Genomic DNA, 17312 nt, shown 5'->3' with positions numbered 1-17312 from the left:
TTCAGTGGTAGATCCTCGCTGGGTTCAGTCACCAATACCCCTCACTCAAAATTAAAAAATAAAGAAGAAAAAATAATAACTTAAAAAAAATATCCCACAAGGACCGGGGATGTAGCTCAGTGACAGAATGCTTGCTTGGCTTGTGCAAGGTCTGGGTTTGAACCAGCAATGAAGAAAAATAAGAAGACCTACAATTGTACTCCATTTCTTCTCACATTTTGAATTTTAGATGTCCCATTTTACATCTTTTTGTATTGTATATCTCTTGATATATTGTAGCTATTTTAAATAGTTTTTAGACTTTAAAATTATAAATTATTTACATACCATGTTTCTCAATTTGTCTGTATAGTTACTCTTAGCCTGAGTTTTATACCTCCCAGTGATTGCTACTTACTTGTCAGTGTCTCTTTCAGTTTGAAGAACTCCCTTTATTGTGTCTTGTAGGTCAGTCTAGTGGTGATATGTTCTCTCGGCTTTTGTCTGGGAAATCATTACTTCATTTCTAAAGATCAGCTTTGCTCAGTAGAGGGCTCTTGGTGGGTGCTTTTTGCCTTCGGGATTGTGACTGTCTCATCCCACTCCCTCCTGGCCTGTAAGGTTTCTGCTGTCAGGTGGATTGGGACACTCCTGTGTGTCTTCTCTTGCCACTTTCAGAGTCCTCTTTGTCTTTGACATTTGAGTGTTGAGAGCCACAGACAAGTCAAGATGGCGCCTGGCACTTTGCCAAGAGGAGTGGTTTGAGAAGTAACGCCAGCGAGCCATTAAGATGATAGATTCCTTAATGACTGATTGTTGTGTCTAGATTATGTCAATTAAGTTAAGCTGTGTGTAATTAAGATGATGAGGATTCCTTAATGACCAATTGATGTATCTGGATGTTAACTGAAACAAGCTGTGTATAATCAGTTCAGTGCATATATACCTCTACTGTCCGACAATAAAGCGGCTCCCGCTGTACCAATCTTCACAAGTTGCTTGTCACCCCCGGGTTATTTTGCTGCAGCCAGACTGCGGCATTTGAGAGCTTGGCTACAATGTGTCTTGAGGTAGACTTGGCTGTGTTAAATCTGATAGTGACCCTTGACCTGCTTGTACCTGAATATTTGTATCTTTCTTCAGACCTCTCCCAGAAGTTTTTTTTTTTTTTTTTTGTTCTCTCCTCGGAATAGCTTTCTACCCATTTGTATTCTCAAGCACCACCTTGAACCTCAGGAACCTGAATATTTGATTTTTTTTAAATGCTGTCTCAAAGTTTCCACAGATTTCTTTTTCTTCTCCAATTGTGTGTCTTCAAATAGGGTGTCTTTGAATTCATTGATTCTTCTGTTTGATCTATTCTGTTATTGACACCTTTCTTCTATTGTATGTTTTCATTTTATTTGTCATACCTTTCAGGACCTTTGATTTTTTTTTAAGTTACTTTCATCTGTTAGATTTATCTCATACTGAATTGTTTTTATTAAAATTAATTTTGATTCCATAAAACAGCTATTTTAAATCCCCGGAGATTTCAGATGTATGGATGACTTTATGTTCAGTTTCTGGTACCATATTTTGCTGATTGGGTAAGTTTACAGTTCCCTGAAAGTTCATGATGCTTGTTGGCATGTGACTATGTTTGCACACTGAAGATTTGCTCTAGGCTTCATAATCTGGATTTGCACACACGCGTCCCTGTGTGAGTGTGTCTGTCCTTCCAGAAATTCTAAGCAGACTGTTTTTTTTTTCTCTGAACTGGTGGTCACTGTGGCTATTTTGGCACTAAATAGTGCTCAAGGCTAAGTTTTCCATGAATCTGCAGTTGGTGGGGGGTCACTGTTTTTGTACTAGAGAGTGGTTTATCACAAATCTGATTGATGTGTTTGTTCAAGAGGGTCTGGGGAAGTGCCTAAAAAGGATGGCTCATCCCCATAAGGCTCTGCCTGGCACTGGGATAGGCCCAGACACCTGCATGACAGGCACGAGCCTGTGGTCAGACTCTGTGGGATTCTGCCTCATACCAGGCCTCACTATGGAAGGTCTCGCTCTAGGTCCAGAGAAATTATTTTTACTTACCTTCTGCTTCCACAAGTGGACATTGATTGTCCACATTCTTAGGATTCCTAGAGTTGAAGGAGGGAAAAGTTGGGGCATTCTTGTGGTCACCCGTGCTATAATGCTAGGTCACAACCAGGACCCACAATCCAAGACATTTGGAGCTCAGGCTGGCCCATTGCTATGGCCTGCCCGGTGCTAAAGGGATTCATAGCTCAAGACTTCTGTAGTCAGCAGAAGTAGTGCTAGCCAGAATACAAGTCTGACCCTCTGTAGCTGCAGGTCTTGCCCTGCCATCAAGGCAAGTGCTAAAGTTCTGACCATGGGCACTGGTCTAGGGACAGAGTTGGGTTCTGCTAATGTTGAGTTTCACTGTAGTGGGCCCAGCATTGAATTCCAAGGCAAATTTCTGTGTTTACTTCCCTAAACTACCTTCCAGTGGATGGATTCTTTCTTCACATTGTGTTGTCCTAAGTTGGATGAGAGATGACAGAGGTAGTCCCTCAGATACCATGTATCCAGAGGCTGTGGGGCTCTGCCAAACACCAAGTTTTTTTGTTGAGGGCCTGGTATTGATTTCAAGTCCAAGGCTTGCATTTAATTCTTTCTCCCTCCCTACAAGCAGGAGGCATCTTTCTCAATGCTGAATTGCTTGGATTTCAGAAGGGTTGAATGGGCAACCCTTTCCTTCCTTCCTTCCTTTGATGCATCTATTATTATTAGTATGCTAAAACCACTGATCTCTCACCTGTTTTCCTTCACTTTTGTGAAGGTAGTTTGGTGTGCAAATGGCTGTGCAAATTAATGTTGCTGTGGAGAGACAATTGCTGGAGGGTCTCTCTTGTCATCTTACTCCACTTCCTTATTTCGTTTAACTGTACTATATAGTATGCAGTGTATAGATCTTATACATGCTATGCTAATTTTATTCTAACTTATGTTTTATGCTATTACAAATGATGTTTTAATTTTTTTCTATTTCTAATTGTTTCTAGTTATGTAAAACTATTTTTACCCATTGTCTTTGTCTCTTGTGACCTTAATAAATCACTTCTTCATTCTGGCACCCTCTGAGATTTTTAAACTATATAGTCGTGTTTTCAGTGAATAAAAACCAGCCTTCTTTTATCTTTTCCAAATGCATGGCTCTCATTTCTTTTTATTATCTTATTACACTAGCTAGGATCCCAAGTACAATATTGAAGCAAGGTGGTGAGAATCAACATCCTTGTCTTTTGTGTTCTACATCCTAAAAGGAAATTGTTTTGCCTTTTACAATAGTTTTGTTACCTCTGGGATTTTTATTGATGCACTTGGATCAAAGAAATTCCCTTATTTACTGAGAATTTTTAAAATTAGCAGATGCTACATTTCATCAAATGCTTTTTCTCTTGTCTATTGTGATCATGTGTTTTTCTCCTTTTTTTTAAGTATGGGAAATTGCTTTGTGTGATTATTGAAAGTTAAACTGGTTTTAACAATCATGTAATAAACTCCATTTGGTCATGATGTATTGTTCTTTTTAAATATATTCCTGGATTTTAATAGCTAAGGTTTTGTTGAGGATTGTTGCTTCTATGTTCAAGAGGCTTATAGGTTTGTAATTTTCTTTTCTTGTAATATATTGCCTGGTTTTGGTTTCAGTCAGGGCAATGGCAACCTTAAAACCTATACTGAAAATGTTCTGTCCTTTTACTTTTGAAACCATTTGTGTATTATTTTTTCTATAATGTACTAGACTTATCGGTAAAACTATCTGAATCTATTTCTTGTAGGAAAATTTTAAGTTACACTTTCTATTTTTAATTAACGTAAGGATATTCAACAGTTTTTGTTTTCAGTAATTTTTGGTAATTTGTATCCATCAAAGATTTTTTGCTCTTTCATCTGGACAGGTTTGACAAACTACTGTACAAAGGTCAAATCTGGCCCATTTCAGGTAAATGGAGTCATATTCATTTCTTCATGTATTGGATATGGCTTCTTTTCACTCTAACAGTAGTTGCAATAGGAACAGTAGGACAAACAGGCTTAATATTTACATACTGGTTTAGAGAACAAATTAGCAAACCTCTACAGTGCCTACTGTTAGATAGGCTTGAAATAAGGGACTGCACAGTGGGCTTGGGGTGAGCTATATTCTCCCAGTGTAAGAGGCAGGAATCTGCAAATAGTCTTTCTCATCAACTTTGTTCTCCTAAATAATTAACACCTTCACAAATAGTCTAATTTTCTTCAGTAAAGATAAAGTCACCCCAAGGTATTCTCTTCTACCTCGATGCATTTTAAAGTCTGAAATATGAGTTTGATAGAAGCTGTATATATAACCCCAGTGATTATCATATTTTGATGGACAGATCCAGTTTCTAAGGATACCACTTAGATTTAAGTGGTATAAATTAGTACCAAGATTTGGGTGTGCTTCAGAACTTCTAGATTCTAAATAGGAATAGGGACCATTCACTATAATAGCACAGAGAGCTGGGTGGGGCACATAAGTAAAGAAAGCTAAAGGTTTTCTCTTTGATCTCAAGTGACCCAGGTCAATCTTATTGGAGAGAGACCGGATTGAGATAATAGGGAAGATGCCATGGTGCAGACTAGAGAATAATAGTGTATTCCTATGACAAAGGCAAGAGGTGACATTAACTAGTATTGAAAAGCCTGAAGACAACTCCGGCTCCCCCATGAGTTTGTATGCCAATTCTGGCAGTGCATTTTCTAGATTATTTCATGACACCAACACAGTTAGGAAACATGGTTATAGAAACTTCTTATAATTCTTAGTCTATCGTTTATTTGTTTTATCTGAAGAGCTAGCTAAGTAAGGGCTTTGGAATTTTTATTCTGTAGGGCAAAATTAAAACATAAGCCAGACACAGTGGCACACAGCTGCAATTCCAGTGCATTGGGAGGCTAAGGCAGAATGACTGCAAGTTTGAGGCCAGCCTCAGCGAGATCCTATTTCCAAAAAAAACCAAAAACAACAACAAAAGTGGGGGATATAGCTCAGTGGCAAAGCATCCCTGAATTCAGTTCCTGGTAACATTAAAAAACAAACCTTGCCTTTAATACACAAAAGAATAAATTTGTTGTAGTTTCCAAACTTTATTTGCGTAAGCTCCTCAAATGAAATTCAGTACGATTCTATAATAATAGCTAACAGTTTAGAACCTGTATCAGACTGCATAAAACACTTGATACCAGCTATATAATTGAATTTCACACCAATTCTCTCATATACAATGTCAATATTCCAATTTTATAAATGAAGATACTGAAGCAAAAAAGGTTAAGTAACTAAAGATAATAGACAATTGGTCTAGTTGAGGAAGGTCTGCAGTTTGGGTGTCATGACAAAGAGACTAGTCCTAAAGCCCTCAGTGTGAGATTAATGATGGAGAAGACAGTGCATGGGCCAGGAGAGAGTCAAAGTGCCTGAAATGTTGATGAGCCAGTTCAGGGACCAACCCATTTTAGTACTATTTAAATGCTTGGAACCTGGGTACCACATAGGCATCACTTTCATTGGGAATCAGACATATGACCACTGATAAGTCTCAACCCTAAGAGAAAATTTTAGCAAGCACTCTATACTGAAGCTCAGGCTGCCTCCGTTCACTGTTTCAGCAGCTTAATCTATCGGTTTCATCAAAGGTGTGGCAGTTCAAGACTGGATCGACTGACGAGTCCTTTTTGCTAAACCCTTATTCGATTGACAGCCCCCTGACCCGCTGTTACTTACCATAGCATAGTCTATATAAGGGGATCACTCCAGGTAAGGGGATCAGATGGATGTCCCTCAAAACAGAGAACGTCCATGTATAACACTTGTTGGAAAGGTTTATTGTCAAATAACACCAGACTGTGTTCTGAGTGTGGTAATATATGATAGATATAATACTGCCAAATAAAATAACCCTTCAAGTAGAGCTATTATCCCAACTTCATAGGTAAGGCAAAAGAAGCATGGGAAAGTTAGGGAAATTGTCCAAGGTTAGAGAGTAAATGATGACTCTATTCTGGGGCCTAGAATCCATCCCTCATTTGTATGTTTTGGCAATATTGAATTTAAGATTCCTGTGGGATGATTATCAACCATTCATTTGCTATAGATATGCTTATGATACGATTGCCCACGATTGTCACGCATCATGCTACAAACTAAATACAATATTAATTATATGGATATGAAAATGATTTTGTTTTCTCAAGAATTTTACAGTTCAATGAAGGGGAACATAAAGGTAAATACATGATTATGTTTATGACAAGTAGTGATTTTATAATAATTGTAAAACTTATTAGATGGCCTACAAGGGACAATGATTCCCATACTGGGATCATCAGAAAGAGAGATAACAGCAGAACAAGGAATGGAAGAGTGTTCCAGGCAGGAAGCATTAAGGAGGATAATGGAGGGGATGGAGCACAGGGTACATGCCAGGAAAACTTGCTCAGAAGGGCTCAGTAACAGGGTTGGATTATAGAATGAGATGAATGGCAAGAGAAAGAACTGAAGGAGGTGGCAAGGATAGGCCACAGAAGGACTCATGCACACAATGATAGACAGCTGGACTTCCTCATACAGGTATTGAAAGCCATATTTGCTTAAGAAGATGAACACTCTTGGGGGAAGCAATTGGGTTACATCTTGAGGAAGGCTATGAGATGTAGTAGAGGGTAGACAAGTGGATACTCTGGTAACAGATGACTCTTATCACTACTAGCCACAGTCATCTAATGTAGTCCAAATGGGGAAGGAAGGAGAGGAAATGGTTGAGAATAAGACCACTCAACCTTAGCTGGCCAAAATGCTAGTGGTGCTATTTCTTTGTTATGAAGGGCTGTCCTGTAGGATATCTAGACACAGCTTTGGCCCCTAAGTGCCAGGAGCAGGTACTCTCCAACTATGACAAGCAAAAATATTTCCAGACATTGCCAAATGGCTGCTCAGGGCAAAAATTCCCCCACTTGTTGTCCACTGGTTTAGACATGCTGTTATTAACACAGAATTAATTGGACTTGGATGTGTAGTGAATGTGAGATAATAGTCAAGGATAACTTCAAGATTTCAACAATGACAAAAGAGTTGAGAAGTAGGTGTGGAAAGAAAGAACAGGTTGGATGTTTGGACACACTGAGTGTGAGATACGTGTCAGATATCCTAAGGAAGAGGTCCAACAGGTAGCTGGATGGGTCCATATTCAGAGGAGAGATTTCAGGTGGAGTCAAGATTTGGGAATTATTTGTACATAAATGGGAAGAAGTACCATGGGAGTGGATGACAGCACTTAGAAAGACTAGTGGAGTGGAGTAAGAAGCAGACCGGGCAGGAGTTAAGGATGGTAGAGAATTATTAAATCATGATTTAATTCATTGAAAAAAACAATTTAAGAGAAACTTGTATTACTATCCTTTTAAAAAAGAAATAATCTTGGTATCCTGTTATCAGAGTATAAGCAATTAAAAAAAAATTGTGTATGTGTTGGGGGGGTGGGTCAGGAAATTTTGCCTGAGATGCTTCTTTTCCTCCTTATGGAGAGTCTTAAAGGAAATATTTGTTGAGTGTGTTTTGCACTGAAAGCATAAAGAAAATAAACACAACCTAACCTTAAAGAGCCTTAGAGTTCTATTATGGTAAATGAATACCTAGAAATGCAAGGTTGAATTGAAAAATCCATCAAGCATTTATTAGCAATGTCATTTCACTACTTTGTCATCAGTGTTGGAAAACAGTACTGCACTTGAAGGCTCAGGGGAAATAAAGGAGCTTTAGAGAGACACATATTCTTTAGCCTTTGATAAGGTTCTGCAGTGATAACTCTTGGAGAAAATAAAATGTCATGAAGCAATGGACAACAAGAGCTTATAGGATAGAAAGCAAATCCAATAATAGGAAACAGTATCACTTTTGGCAGGAAGATCAGATGAAGTAGGAAGACAATTTCCTACAGGTGACATGATTTCCTTACTGTCACCGAGCTAACTGCCTACAATGCCAGTTATGGAGAGAAGCCTTAGAACCTAGGATGAATACTTGCCATAAAGAAACTCAAGGCGGCCAGATGCTCTGGGTAAATAAGTGTAAGCTAGATATCCTTGTAAGATATATTAACTTTTCATGTCAACAATGTATCACTGGAGGTCCCAAATGATGCTATACATCTTTCAAAGGGCATTACAAACAAACTGCACACCTGTTCCAAACACAACCGCCACATGCTGTGGTTCTGTGTTGAAAGAAGGTAAATGTTGTTCCTGAAGTACTTCTCCACCTTACCAGAGGGGTATTTACTATTCTGTAGCACAAGACCCTGCGCCTGCCCATTTCTGTAGGAATGACTGGACTGCCTGCCTGGCTCCAGCCTGTCGACCTTTCCCTCCCCTTCCTTTGCCCATATTAGAGAAGAAGTTAACAAATGGATCTAATTACCACAGTGGTTTGAGGCATCTCAACTTTTTTTTTCCCTTCCAGCTGTAAAGATGTCCTCAGATTGAGCTTCACATTCAGAACTGCTGTCAAATTCCCACTTTAATGGGCACTTAAATTTAATGTCAAGCTGATGCCTGTGGAAGACCTTGATTAAATTTGCAAACAGTAGATTCTAACCGAACCAGAACTTTAGAGTTTCTCCTTTCAAGCTTAAATCCCAGAAGTTTTGTTTTCTTCTTTGCAAAGAATTACAGAAGTTTGCTCTTACTGATACTTGGGGTCTTTGCAAGCAAAGAGTAACAAGCAAAACAACCTGACTGCTTTGAGAGAGAAGAAATCCCACAGCTTATTACAATTCTATATGAATTAAAGATCTTCCCATGTGCTTTATTCCATTACCAGCTCATTCAATTACCAGCTCATTCAAAATCTGACTATTCACTTTCATGATTATAATGTTATAAATAGTCTTAAAAAGTTTACTTACATTCTTCCTAATGTCCTTGTATGCACATAGCAATTTATTAAGAGTCTTGTATTATATGGGCATAGTGAAAAATATGGAGAACACACACACAAATGAGATAGTGTCTTCACTAACAATGTACTGCTTCAACCAGCTACAAATTGCCAACCTAGTTTCTTTCCTCTGTAATAATCATACAGCCTCTTTTCATTGAAGAGGTAATAAAAGACTAGAAGTTAAAAGATCTGGAAGACTCATTTTATTCATTGAAGAGGCTGCTGGCTTTTTCTCTTTTTGGGTTCTCCCTACATCATTCGATTCAAACAGGTTTGCTTTCAAAGAAAACAAAATCAAAATTGTCAAGACCCTGTGAAGCATGAAAAATAAATTGCTTTTGCCAACTCCAAAAGCACCAGAAAGGCATTAATTTCTATCTTCTTACATAAGCCTCTAACCCCTATCCTCTAATCGGTAGACTTCACAAAATGTTTATATATTCTTCTGTATAAAACAATCTACAAGACAGGAGATCAAACCTTATTACTAAGAAATTGAACTTGTAAATACAACTAATATTTAAACAAGTGTCATTCTGAAGTTGGACTAGACGCATATAAAACATTGAAGCAGGATGACAAATTCTTGGAGCTGCCAGCATAAAATAAATGTTCTAAGACACATCTACCATGCTGTTAATGGCTCTGTCCTTTTAGCTGGTGGGAGCATGCGCTTCATAAAAGGAGAACATGAGGCAGTAGAAAACAATGGCCTTGCAAAGTGCTGCCAGAGAAGAAACACCCTGTCATAAGATTTCTCATTTAACTACAGTGGTGAAGCTGCTTCTAATATTTCCCTTTCAATACAGAGACCTAAGTTTCTATGCTCAGCCTACTAAAGCCAACCTAACTCTATGGTGAAAACAGCTTTTGTTCATAATATTAAAAGACTTGTGGTTTTGTAGTTCATGGTAGGTTGTTATCAAATTCCTGTTGAACTATAAATGATGAAAGATACAGCAGATGGTTTCAGAAGGGAGAGATTTATGAAATTAATTTATAGTGAAATGTTATTTTCTGAAGTAGTAATAATTCACAAAGACAAGTAATAGTTCAGATAGTGACCTATAATTAAATGAGATACTATTTCCAGAAGTCTTTGACTCAGAAGCCTAAAATAAAAACCAGATCAGCTGACACTTTTAGTTTAAATCCTTTTCATATATCACAAGATTAAAAAAAATGAGGTGTGGGGGCTGGGGATGTGGCTCAAGCGGTAGCGCGCTAGCCTGGCATGCGTGCGGCCCGGGTTCGATCCTCAGCACCACATACAAAGATTGTGTCCGCCAAAAACTAAAAAATAAATAAATATTAAAATTCATTTAAAAAAAATGAGGTGTTCCTAATAGTCCAGTTTTTTTTAAATACAATGTCTTCTTTTCAATTTAGTTAGGTTATTTATCCTTAAGTCAGATGCTTTCTCTTCTAAAAAGAGGACTGAAACGGACTTAATATTTTTCAGGGAAAACATAATCTAAGGTAATAAGAAAAGTTACATTTCAAGCTGGGTTTCCTTAGAGCCCCAAATCCTCTGGATGAGTAAGTAGAAAACTCAGGGAGGAAATCAGTTAGATAATTCATGCATTGTTTTGTGGATGCCCTTATCAGGGAAAATCTAGTCCACCTTGCCAGGGGTGAACAGAGCAGGGCCGAGCCAATGTATCCACAGTGTTTGGTAAATTTCTCTGGCACTGAAAGGTAGGGATTACTATTATCAGAATATTCATTACTGAAGTTAATTAATCTACTTGGTCATTTATAGCAACCACAAAATAATAAACTGGAGGGTAGGAAAAAAACATTTTAGACTTAAAACCTTCTTGCTTTAGAAATCATCTATTCTTTTTTATCCTACCCCAAAATAGATGGAAAATGACAGCAGATAAAGAATATTATTATCTATACAATAATCCTATTCCTTGATAAATACATCTGGCTATTCAAATTCTGTTTCTCTTAATTCTCAAGTCACAAGTGATTTCAGTAGTTTGCTATCATTCAAAGGAGTCAAAGTTCTCCTTGCTCAACTCAAAACTTTTTTTAAAATCTTCACTGGTGATTGGCAGTGGTGTTGAATATTCCAAACACTACCTTGAATACTGAGGTCATAAAACAAGACTCCCAATTACATACATTTTGATATTTATTAGCACAAATGGTCCAGAAAAAGATTGAGTCAAAATTACAAATTGAGAGTAATTAAAATAAAGGTTTAGCTGCATAGTTTCTTGAGGGACTTCAACAGTCCAGAAGGCTATTTTCATCTCCTAAAATAGGACTTAAATCACAATATTCAAGGGCCAGACTTCAACAGAATCTTTTCATTTTCTCCTGTGTCAAAGCAAAAATACAGAGGTCTATGTTTTTGCCTGCAAGCCTGCTTTGCTAATAAGTGTGCATACATATGTACAAGAATTGAGGTGGAATGGAGGGAGAAGTTTAAAAAAAAAAGTTAAAGAAATGGACAAAATCTTAAAAATATGAGAAGTAATAGTTGGTGGGGGGGAAAAGGTTACTTAACTGCCAAAGAATCATGTACTAAAATAATCTTCTAGTCCCTCCATATCCATTTCCAGAGAGGAATTTAAAGAGGCCAGAGCAGATGATGAATCCTTGAGTTTCTGGACACTTGGTTTGGCTTGAGGTTCTGGTTGGGTGGATTCCTTCTTGATGTCTTTACCACCATTTAGGATCCGTTGACTCTCCAGAAAAAATTGATTAGGATGACTCAAAGAAAAGCCACAATCATCCACCTAAACAAGGAAGCATATTTATATCACATCAATCTATAGCAAAATTGTAAAGGGGCTTCAAAAACTGTCTTAGGCCTTACTCAAAACTTAATACCTACAACATAGATCCCAGCTGTTCTTATAACAATTACTTAACCCATTTCATTCAGAGGGAGATTCAATCACTCCCTCAACATTAATGGTTCCCAATTTATATGTCCAAGACAAACTTCTGCACCTAGCTCTACTTTCTGATTCCCTATCCAACTCTTACTCAACATCTTGTATGGCTCAAAAGCAGCTCAAACTCAACATCTTGCTCAACATATGAGTAAGCTAACAAAAATTAAAGTGTGAACCTTCAAGTCACTTTCTTCATTCAATCCCTGGGCATGACTGAGTTGATTCCACGCAACACCCATTCTAACGCATATCCCTGAGTTCTCATCTTCAGCAGGTGGAGTTGATGACAAAATACCATCTATGCTTGCATTATTTTTTAGTTGTCAATGGACCTTTATTTTATTTCTTTATATGCAGTGCTGAGAATCGAACCCATGCTAGGCAAGCACTCCACCACTGAACCACAACCCCCCGCATTATTTATTTAAAGATGGTATTTTCATTTGATATTTCTTAGAAACTGTACTCTTTCGCTCATCTGCCTTATTTACCAATCCTTTTGTGTATAACTCTTTGTACTGAAGTGATTTGCACATAATAGATACCTTAAAAATATATAGTTGAGCCCAGAACTAGCCAGTATATACATTTCACACATTAATTGAAGAGGTAGTAGGGTTTTAGCATTTGACTCAGACTAACTTTAAAGAAATTTCCAGCCCAGTAAGTCATACACTTAAAAAGTTTTCAAAAATAGAAAAGTGAAAAAGGTCAGGAAAAAAAGCCTGTTATACTCTACAGTGGAGAAGGAGTTGGGTCTAGAAATATGGAGAAGGTGAAAATTTGCCATGAATGAAAAGGCAATAGGAGCAGCAGGACAACATGAGTTGAGGTGGAGAGGTAATGTCTTAGGAAAGCAAGTAGTTCACATGGCCTGGTATGAAAGGCACATGAAGGGCATAATGGGAAATGAGGTTGGAGACACTGGCAGAGACCAGACCTAAGAGAATTTTGAAAACCAGGGTAAGTAGTCTAATTCACTAGGCAACAGGGAGTTAGTAAAAATCCTTAAGTGGTGTGATTAGAGCTATGCAATAATCTTAAGGCAGAAAGGAATTGGCAGGAGGGAAAAGGAGTTGCTGTTACAGTTCAGAATGAACCTTCCTGATGGGTGAATTAAGCAGAAACAAGGTCTCATTGGCAATGAGATTCTCTTTAGTCGTTGATGTTGGGCCAATAGTTTTAGTTATTACACTGTGTACACACTGACTTCAAGTTATTGCCCAAATCACTAAGAAAAAAAATCTTTACTTTTTTAAAATTGGATGCTTGATTTCAAAATGTGATACATCTATAATTTTTATTGAGTCATTTGTGAACTTCTTTATATTAATTTCACCCCAATTCATTCATAACTAAGATTAATATAAATGTTGCATCTGCAAAGTGCTTCATGAAAAGTTTACTGCCTAACACATTTCAATTAGAAGGATTTATATTTTACAAATAGAGGAAATTAGAAGGGCCCTTGAGATCCTTTAAATTGAACCCTCTTCATATGTAGACTAAGAAACTGGTGCCTAAAGAGATTACATGGTTTACTCATAGAACCATAATTGGATTTGCCCAAATTAAAATTTAGGTCTTTTGGCTAGATCATTTACATTGGTCTGAAATCTGTCAAGAGGTTTTAGGCAAAGTCAAACTGATGATGATATTTTATTAGCGGGGGACCGGTGGGGGGAAAAATAATCTGATTCCTGATGTAACATAACAGTGGGGGTTGTCTACATCTTGCTTGAAGTTATTCAGTTTTTCAATAAACCTAACATGACTGACTCCCCAGATTAGACTACAGTGTGGACAAAATAAAATGTGATGATCTTTATAAGCCTCCTAACCTATGAAAACGAGATGGTGATGATAATAACAGTGCTACATAACAGAAATGGGATGGGGAAAACCAAGGGAATAATGAATGCAAAAAGAGCTGTTTGTTCTATGAAATGTAAATTAAACATAGTCGAGAGGCAAGACACTTAAAGCAGAATTTTCAGGATAAAAAGAAAACCTTGCTTTGTATATATCATTTAGTTGCTTTTCAATTTAAGAAAACCCAAACTGGAAATTGTTGATAGTGCATTATGAATATGAAAGAAAAATGAAATTAAATTTCAATCATAAAACAATACACAAAAGGCCTTGCCCTTATACCAAAAGATTAGCAAATAAAGAACATTTAAATGGCTTAGCTTTAAAACATTTTAGGAATGTTCTTATTTTTTAGAAATGTGTGTGTGTATTAACTGTTTATTAACCATTTAAAACAGTGCTTAGGGCCTTGGAATGAGGGTTATACCACAGTTCTGTTTGATGGTTTGTTTCAGGAATGCATTTGCCATTTTTTATTGGTTTTGTTAAGCTTGTTATGGTCTATTAAGTTGCTTGATAAAATGAGGAAATTCATTTCCTTTTTATGGAATTATTTTCTTCTAGGGTTTTTTCTTTTTCTTTCACTTTTATATCTGAAGGAAGTGCATATGTTTACCATTTGGCTTCCTTTTATCTTGCTCAGGAAAATAAACTTTAAGGGGGAGGAGAATACAGAAAATAGATCTTACTTAAAATAGAAAGAAGGCTCATCCTGGTCCCTTATTTCATTTTCTGCTCAAGAGCCAGCAGCTATTTGCCTTCTCATAAGAAAAGAAAGGAACATGCCAATTGTTTCATTCTAGATTTGGAAACATGTATTGAGTATTTTTATGATTGTTTTCTGTGAATCCTCTGTTCCTTGCCCCTTTTCTTGCCTGGTTGGTATTGGTGATGTTTTTCTTTATGGCCAATGATTTCTGATTATGTTTTATACTTTTTGTTAGATACTGGGAAAGGGAAATTCTGTGATAGTTTTGAGTCACTCTCTGTCAAAATACTTGAGTTGAATCAAATATATGAAATATTAGTTGTTCAAAACATTACATGGTTCTTGACATATCATAATAATAAAAAAAATACTTGAGATAAAACTCTTAAGTTTTATTTTGGCTCATAGTTTCAGTCGATTCTATTGCTTTTAAGCCTTTGGCAATGCAGTACAAAATGGTGGGGACACATAATTAAGCAATGCTGCTTACCTCAAGGCAGCTGGGTTCCAATATTCCCTCCAAGGGCATACCCACAATGACCTTATTTCCTTCTACTATAGCACCATGGGCTAGGGACAGACTTCAAGACATGGGCTTATGGGGGACATTCAAGACCCAACTATAACACATACTAACTTGGAAGATCCAAAGTACTGAAAAGGATCTAAAATAAGATCAGTTTGGTTAGAATTGGAGGAGGTACTTCATAGGATACATTATTAATTTTTGGTCCCATCTTTAGAGAAATGGGGGCCATTGAAGGATTTTTAAAGCAGGGTACTTAAATGATCAAATTCCTTTTATTGATCATTCCAATAGTTGGGTGGAGGAGGAAGAATTGGAAGGGGGCATCTGCAGATTCTGGGAAATGAGGTAGGAAGCTATTCCAGGGTTCCAAGTGAGAGACGATGGTGGCTTTTAGCCCAGAATTCTAATTGGTATCTAAAATGATGATCCTGAGTTATTATTAAAAGGCTTAAGTATATTTCACATGTCCTGTTTAAGATTGCAGGAAAATATGATAGGTTTTAACAATATTTCTGTAGAGATTTATATTATGGGGAAAAATACGCTCAGCTATATAGAAAGATAAGTCTCCAGAATTACTCAATGGCTAAAGAAGTCTATTTATAAACTGTTTTCTATTAATATTCAGACTAATTTATACAAGGTTTAGTGTTTTCATTTATACATAAAGCATGCACTACAGTATAAAATTTTAAACATTACTTCCTAAAAATACTGAGGAAAATAGGTTTTGAGCAGGCTAGCTTTTGACATGTTCTAAATGAATATCTCCCAAGCATTTGCTTGGAATCAACACATGCTGCATACATGACCTTCACACAAACATAGGTCTCATATTTCTGCCACAGTAAATGTAGATTTTGAAGGAATGAAAGCAATATTGTTTTACCTATAGGATATTTGGGGTTTAATCAAGAGGTTTTGCAATGACAGCTTATAAGCTGAGGCAGCTGGTATTACCAAAAAAGCCATATGGAACTATCATAGTGCTGCTGCAAATGGTATCAATTAACTGGTTCATTTTCAAAACTTTCATTTAAGTCAATTTGATCACAGAGGCTTCAGGAAAATAAACCTAGGGTTTTATTGGGAGGGAAAGTATGGCAGAAACCTGACAATAAAAACAGATTTTATTTTTAAATTAAATTGGAAAAAATAATAAATGAAGGGAGATAGTCACATCTAAAAATCTATAATGAGATATCTAGTGAATACAAACAGCCTTTTTATTTCATTGATTTATATGCAGTTTAAGTTAGACTATTGCTGTATGTGTCAGAATTTAGATACATGTCTTTTCAATATCTTCATTTGTCTAAGGCAAGTTTTAAAAATTGGCAATAGTAGCAACCCTTTTGTGAGAATAATCAATAGTTCTGAAATATACTTTTGTAGTATCTCTCCTAAAAATAAAAATCATTCCTTTTTAGAGTCTGTCACAAACTCAATGTTTAACTCTACACATATTATTGCTTAAAAAGGTTGGATAGTAGACCTCAATTTGTGAAAGTTCTAAATTAAAAGGGTCCCCAAATGATTTAGAACATGTATGAAATTAAAACTTTCAACTGCAGCAGTCAGATTAGGGAATGCAGTCTTTGAGTCATACAAAACTGGTGCTGAAAATAGCTTATCTGGTAAGATTACTATTCTGATGAAACTAAAGATAATTTTTTGCTTTTATATGTTAACTTTTAAATTTTGTAAAATTTTCAATAAGAATATTTTCTAAAGTTAGGTATAGAAGCAAGAGGACTGGAGCTACATACAGCAGACCAGGTTCTAGCTCCAGACCTTCCATGTGTAGGTTGGGGAAGTCACTTAGAATCATTAGGTCCTTTTTTTTGGGGGGGGGGAGGGTAACATAAACCTTGGCTCAAATAACCTCAAAAATCTCTTCATGTTGGCTATTCCACAATTCTAGAAGATAAATTGGTATCACCTCAGTAGTCATTACAAATCTAGTACCAGATATCATGAAACAGCACAGCCATGATTAGGCTCACAAGTCTTAGATGATCTAGCCCAGGTTCAATCCCTATAAGCAGCATGACCTTCAATACGTTGCTCAGCTTCTCTAACTTTCACTCCTAAATAGGGATATAAATAGTACCTAGCTGTGGTGTACATCGAAGGGAGTAATGTATTCAAAGAACTTAGTGCTGTGCCTGGCATGCATCAAGAGTTCTATAGATGTTTTCTGGTATTATTGTTTAATTATTGGTAATAATGTAGAAGATATCTTTCCTCTGAACACTTACAAAGAAATATTACAATTATATAAAACAATAG

At 36.7% G+C, this 17312-nt stretch overlaps 1 protein-coding gene across 6 annotated transcripts in view; it reads right to left on the bottom strand.

Annotated features, from left to right (window-relative positions):
* Positions 1 to 11120: 11120 nt before the first annotated feature.
* The window catches only part of Prim2 (DNA primase subunit 2), a 410568-nt gene continuing 404376 nt past the window's right edge, over positions 11121 to 17312 (bottom strand). For all 6 annotated transcript variants that reach the window (XM_048805584.1, XM_048805585.1, XM_048805581.1 and 3 more), the window contains one exon: positions 11121 to 11748. In XM_048805584.1, coding sequence (XP_048661541.1) covers positions 11527 to 11748 — 222 coding nt within the window. In that variant the 3' untranslated portion in view covers positions 11121 to 11526. The remainder of the gene's footprint in view (positions 11749 to 17312) is intronic.

Source organism: Marmota marmota, unplaced genomic scaffold (assembly GCF_001458135.2).
Source record: "Marmota marmota marmota unplaced genomic scaffold, marMar, whole genome shotgun sequence".
In the NCBI taxonomy this organism is placed as follows: domain Eukaryota; kingdom Metazoa; phylum Chordata; class Mammalia; order Rodentia; family Sciuridae; genus Marmota; species Marmota marmota.
The sequence above is the reverse complement of the archived record's forward strand: the minus strand, read 5'-3'. Positions and strand labels throughout refer to the sequence as shown.